Source organism: Oncorhynchus masou, chromosome 33, assembly GCF_036934945.1.
Source record: "Oncorhynchus masou masou isolate Uvic2021 chromosome 33, UVic_Omas_1.1, whole genome shotgun sequence".
Classification (NCBI taxonomy): Eukaryota; Metazoa; Chordata; class Actinopteri; order Salmoniformes; family Salmonidae; genus Oncorhynchus; species Oncorhynchus masou.
In genome coordinates, this window is record NC_088244.1 from 10,445,425 (window position 1) to 10,451,945 (window position 6,521).

At 44.1% G+C, this 6,521-nt stretch overlaps 1 protein-coding gene across 1 annotated transcript; it reads right to left on the reverse strand.

The window, feature by feature from the left end:
• Positions 1-2,455: 2,455 nt before the first annotated feature.
• On the reverse strand, positions 2,456-6,075 carry LOC135527811 (serine/threonine-protein kinase pim-1-like). Its single transcript, XM_064956408.1, has 6 exons — positions 5,670-6,075; positions 5,351-5,457; positions 5,171-5,221; positions 4,692-5,058; positions 4,124-4,300; positions 2,456-3,802 (listed from the first exon to the last, which is right to left on the reverse strand). Exons 1-6 carry the CDS (start codon positions 5,749-5,751, stop codon positions 3,621-3,623), a joined length of 966 nt encoding a protein of 321 aa, XP_064812480.1. The 5' UTR covers positions 5,752-6,075; the 3' UTR covers positions 2,456-3,620.
• Positions 6,076-6,521: the final 446 nt, after the last annotated feature.

Sequence of the window (6,521 nt, forward strand, 5' to 3'; positions counted from 1 at the left end):
ACAACAACCACCCGAGCCACTGCCTGTTCATCTCGCTATCATCCAGAAGGCGAGGTCATTTATTGCCTATGCCGTTCTGCCATCGCTCATCCATATATTTATTGCCTATGCCGTTCTGCCATCGCTCATCCATATATTTATTGCCTATGCCGTTCTGCCATCGCTCATCCATATATTTATTACCTATGCCGTTCGGCCATCGCTCATCCATATATTTATTACCTATGCCGTTCGGCCATCGCTCATCCATATATTTATTGCCTATGCCGTTCGGCCATCGCTCATCCATATATTTATTACCTATGCCGTTCGGCCATCGCTCATCCATATATTTATTACCTATGCCGTTCGGCCATCGCTCATCCATATATTTATTACCTATGCCGTTCGGCCATCGCTCATCCATATATTTATTGCCTATGCCTTTCGCCATCGCTCATCCATATATTTATTACCTATGCCGTTCGCCATCGCTCATCCATATATTTATTACCTATGCCGTTCGGCCATCGCTCATCCATATATTTATTACCTATGCCTTTCGGCCATCGCTCATCCATATATTTATTACCTATGCCTTTCGGCCATCGCTCATCCATATATTTATTGCCTATGCCGTTCGGCCATCGCTCATCCATATATTTATTACCTATGCCTTTCGGCCATCGCTCATCCATATATTTATTGCCTATGCCGTTCGGCCATCGCTCATCCATATATTTATTGCCTATGCCTTTCGGCCATCGCTCATCCATATATTTATTGCCTATGCCTTTCGGCCATCGCTCATCCATATATTTATTACCTATGCCGTTCGGCCATCGCTCATCCATATATTTATTACCTATGCCTTTCAGCCATCGCTCATCCATATATTTATATGTACATATTCTTATTTATTCCTTTACACTTGTGTGTATACGGTAGTTGTTGTGAAATTGTTAGATTACTTGTTAGATATTACTGCACGGTCGGAACTAGAAGCACAAGCATTTCGCTACACTCGCTTTAATAAACAGCCCACATGGTCATACAGGTCCTCTCTATGGGCTCTGGACACACACTGAGCCATATACTGTATAAAGCCAATCAGGTATAGTGAGCAAAAATAGGCAGAGGATTAGAGGCTTGGGGACTATGAACCCCATGGCGGGTGTGTGTCCTGGCGAGAGAAGAGGGGTCAGGTTGGCCAAGCTGGGCCCTGGGGAGAGGAGGGGGTAGGTTGGCCATGCTGGGGCCTGGGGAGAGAGTAGGGGCAGGTTGCTAAGCAGGGGCCTGGCGTGGGAAGAGGGGCCAGGTTAGCCAAGCTGGAGCCTGGGGAGAGAGGAGGGGGTAGGTGGCCAAGCTGGGGCCTGGGGAGAGAAGAGGGGGCAGGTTGGCCAAGCTGGGCCCTGGGGAGAGAGTAGGGGCAGGTTGCTAAGCAGGGGCCTGGCATGGGAAGAGGGGCCAGGTTAGCCAAGCTGGGGCCTGGGGAGAGAATAGGGGCAGGTTGGCCAAGCTGGGCCCTGGGGAGAGGAGGGGGTAGGTTGGCCATGCTGGGGCCTGGGGAGAGAGTAGGGGCAGGTTGCTAAGCAGGGGCCTGGCGTGGGAAGAGGGGCCAGGTTAGCCAAGCTGGAGCCTGGGGAGAGAGGAGGGGGTAGGTGGCCAAGCTGGGGCCTTGGGAGAGAAGAGGGGGCAGGTTGGCCAAGCTGGGCCCTGGGGAGAGGAGGGGGTAGGTTGGCCATGCTGGGGCCTGGGGAGAGAGTAGGGGCAGGTTGCTAAGCAGGGGCCTGGCGTGGGAAGAGGGGCCAGGTTAGCCAAGCTGGGGCCTGGGGAGAGAATAGGGGCAGGTTAGCCAAGCTGGGGCCTGACGAGAGGACCACATGCTGAGCCATCTCTGCTCAAGGAAGTAAGATGAGTGCAAGCCTTGCTATTTGTATTTGAGTACATGCTAAATAAACAGACCATTTTGTCACACATTTTGGCTATCTTTAGGTTGTCTCTATTGTTGTACAAACACTACAGCAGTAGACTACTAGAACTTTAAAATACCAGCTACTTTGCCTTCTGAGATGAGAGGAAGGTTCTGACACCAACAGATTTACAGGCTGAGGCCAGGATCCCCCTGTGGTGTAATCACCTTTTATTAAACATACCCTGCTTTCGAGATAAACCTATAAGAGCATAATTAAAGTTTATTAGCTGGTCTTACCAAAAGACTGCAATGTAATCTGGACCATGTCTCCTTTGCCATATGGTAATGATCTACACCCCCCTTCTGCTTACACATGACAGACTGTTGAGCTATGTCAACTCTTGAGCAAGTGCTTGGTGGTGGCAACTTCTGTTGCTATTCATTCATGCCAATCTAATACAAATGTGAAATATGATTTAAATATATTCCCGGGTTTGTGTTTTAACTTCCCAGGCTCGTGGTAGAAAGGATCTATTGGAAATAAAACCAGTGAGACAAAAGTCAAGGTAAAAAAAAATATTTATTGAGAAACGTATAAAAATATTTTTAACAATTTACAAATTTAGATGAAAAAACAAAACAAGCCGCAATCATACAACTAGAGGTGAAAACAAGTTGATGTATGTAACAGTCATTTCATCCACATCAGACAAATACAGTAACAAAAAAATGCCATCAGTAGACGTTCAATGTTACATTAAAATGGAAGTGCTTTGAAAGTTATTTACACATATACACATCTGCTCAGAAGATTTTAAACCATAAATATGGTCAAAATTATTTTAAATAATCTGTGGGCCCTTCAATAACCGTGGAATGAAATATACTGCCAAAATTCTCTTAAAATAAATAATTCCACGTAGCTCGAGTGAAAGAAAACCCCCCACAAATAAATATTATTCACAATGGCCTCAATGCTAGCCTGTTATGCGAAAGACACAGATACATGTTTACACATAAACAAAAGAACAGGACATTTAGTGTTTCAGTGTGGTGCTTTGCATTTCAGTGTGCATTAACATCTGGATGAGTGGTAACTGTGTGGACAGGAGTTAAAAGCTCAGAGGTGGATGCAGGAAAGTGAGGTAAGTTTTCAGGTTCTTGTTTGCACCATGAGGTTGTCTTGTTGCTGTTGACATTGGAATATGGCATAGGCTTTACTGATCTATGCCTATGGAGATAGGAAATAAAGCCTTGTAAAGTATTATTTTATTCAAGTATTTCCAGGGTCCCAACAATCTGACTCACAACCAAAGGCGTTTAGATCTGCTTCCTCTGACTCCCACTCATCAGTGAGCAACAGAGTACAGTGGCTGGTTGGTAGCTTGTTATGTAACAAAGACTGTCCACTTGTTCATGCCTTCAGTAGAACAATCACATGGGTAGGGATGGACTCTTTTCTGGTGAACATAATCTCACACCACAGCCAATATTATAGAGCAAGTCCTTCATAAGGGTGAGAATAGCTTTTGCTATTACAAGTAGCTATTAAGGACTTTGGTTTTCAAGTCCAAAAGCTGTGAACAGGTGGGGTCTGGCCACAAGAGAAAGAGATTTAACAAGAGTCATCTGTAACTTCCTTCTGTATAACATATGTTGTGTTTCAGTGTACGGCCACATCAGTCCTCTGGGTGCACCACTAGTCTCTGTCAGTGCAGCCATGCAGTCACTGGGCCACCACGGTGGTGAAGGCAGTAGGCTCAGGGCTGATGCTGTGCAGTCGGATCTCGTTGCTCTGCTCTGCAGAGGACACTGTGCTCTGCATCCACGGGTGATTGATGATGTCCTCAAACGATGGCCTCTCAGCAGGTCTCAGGGACAAGCACAACTTGATCAACTGCTGGCACTCTGTAAGAACAATGGGGATAACGGTCAGTCGGTTCTTAGACAGGACACACAATGACTAACATTCCACTGGTTTAGGTTTGAGGTCTTGTTCACCACCTCAATCACCACCTTCCGGAGACACCTGAAACCCCACCTCTTCAAGGAATACCTAGGATAGGATAAGTAATCCTTCTCACCACCACCCCCCCCTTAATGATTTAGATGCACTATTGTAAAGTGGCTGTTCCACTGGATGTCAGAAGGTGAATTCACCAATTTGTAAGTCGCTCTGGATAAGAGCGTCTGCTAAATGACTTAAATGTAAATGTTATTGGGGCTCACCTGTGGAGATTCTTCGTCTGAAGAGCACCTGGCCTCGTACAATCTCCTCGTCCTGCTCGAAGGGGATATCTCCACACACCATGTCATACAACAGGACACCCAGAGACCAAACTGTGGCTGAACGACCATGGTACCGATGGTATTTGATCCATTCTGGTGGACTGTACACTCTCGTGCCTGTGGATATAAAGAATAATAGTTAGATTCAATGAGGTGTCTATTTCTACAAATAGATTTTTTATTTTTTAATTGGACCTTTATTTAACTAGGAACACATGCAATAGAATCTGTTCAAAATTGACAAGTATAAAAATAAAAGATTGGGGAACATTTAATAAATTGTGATATTATGAATTAAAATATTATATAAAACAATAGCTGCACCTCCTATTGGGGCCAGGTGACAGTGAGCATGACAGGTGTGCGTGGGAGGAAAGTCAGGTGACAATGTTTACAAACTTTGAGTTGTAAAAATACACTTTTCCTCCAAATGGTGGCGCTCAAAGCAACACATTCGGTAACCCACTAAAATGGGCTATGGTTAAAGTCTATCAACTGGTATGCTTACCGTCGAAGTCGGTGTAAACAGTGTCTTTGAGCAATGCCCCGGATCCAAAGTCAATAAGATTAATTTCGCCCGTCCGAAGATCGATGAGGATATTTTCGTCCTTGATGTCCCTGTGTACAACCCCACAGTTGTGGCAGTGTCGCACGGCTTCAAGAACCTGACGGAAAAAGTTCTTTGCCAGCTCCTCTGGTAAGGCGCCCTTCTCAGTGATGAAATCAAACAGGTCCTTGCCGTTCTCCGGTCGTTCCATGACAATAATAAAGCTGTCAGGTCGCTCGTACCAGTCCAGCATTTTTATTACCCCCCGAGCCCCATTTCCAACTTTCTTCAAGAGTAGAATCTCCATAGGGACGCGAGAGCCATTGGGCTGAAAACAAAATAGAAATATGTTTAATTTCTGGAGACAATAGTACAACATATGATAAACAACTATCCCTTTAGTTAAACTTGTTAAAATGCACAACCAAAAGCATCCTTACCATCTCCCCCCAATCCGAGACCCGATCCTTGGCCACATGTTTGACAGCAACCTGTGTGAAAGAAAAACAATCTAACATGAAATTACATGAGCAAACATGCAACAACAAAAAAATGCATTGACTAACGGACTTGGATGTATAACACGTTAAATATTTTCAAATAATGCGAAAGATACTAACCAGTGCTCCATCTGAAATTGTCGTGCCTGAATAGACTGTGCCAAACCCGCCGCTTCCCAGCACAGCGCCGACCTGGTAAACCTTATCAAATGGCTCCCTCTCCTTCCCTGTGATTAGAGATGTACACACGGTTAATACAAAGCTTCAAACTAGTGCAATGTGACATGGCTGAATGCAAAGCATCGAAATAACAGAATAGGAAAACGATGAATTAAAATGCAATAACATTTTTGTGAGCCCAGCTAGATATAGCAGCTGGTTAGTAAAGCTAACATTTAACGTTAGCTAGCTATAGCGAACAACAAAAGCTTAATCTAACCTTGGTGAATTTGAAGCTGGATTTTCGCCGGCATATCAACGGTGGAGATATGAGCGAATGAGTTTAATTTCGACAACAGCATTCCCGTAATCCACGAAATTTGTGATTTATTCTACAAATATTCCGTTGTGGGATACAGTTCCACTATCGGGCGTGTGATCCACGTTGTTGTAGCTGGGGGGGAAAATGCGTCAGGAATGCTCTCTAATCCGGATCTCATGAAGACTCGTATTTGATCCTTGACCATAAATGCTTCGGTATCCAGTGAGTAGAAATAACGAATAGCCCAATGATTAAAAAAAAAGACTATTAACAACCTCAATAGTGGTAAACAGTAAGTCAAATTAAAAGAAAACCAGCTCCTAATACGTTTTAGTCGCAAAGACACCGGCTCCTTGGATTTGAGTAAGGGCAGCGGAAGGACAAATATATATCTATAGTAAATGGGAGTAGCCACAAGGTCTATCGTCATTCTTTTCTCCGCCCACCAGTCATTCTCCACCAATAGTAATTATTATAGACGATCCAAACACACGTCAATCACAGAATTAGAAGAAAGAAAAGCCTAACCGGCTAGACTAGACGTGGCGGGAATTAAAACGCGGCAAAATAAATACACTTTTTTTTTTTACTGCACTTCGGAAGGAAATACAAATAGAATATCTACATGGGCTGTCCCTCTCCTTGCATGCGAGATGTAGTCTGCACGGGAATTTATGGAGGGTTACTGTTACGGAGTTGCATGCTTCATTCAGGCTTTGACGCAACATCGTTTTATAAGAACATTATTATTTTTATTATACAATTAACTGTTGTTTACATTATACTACATATCCTTTACCCCAAAAAGGC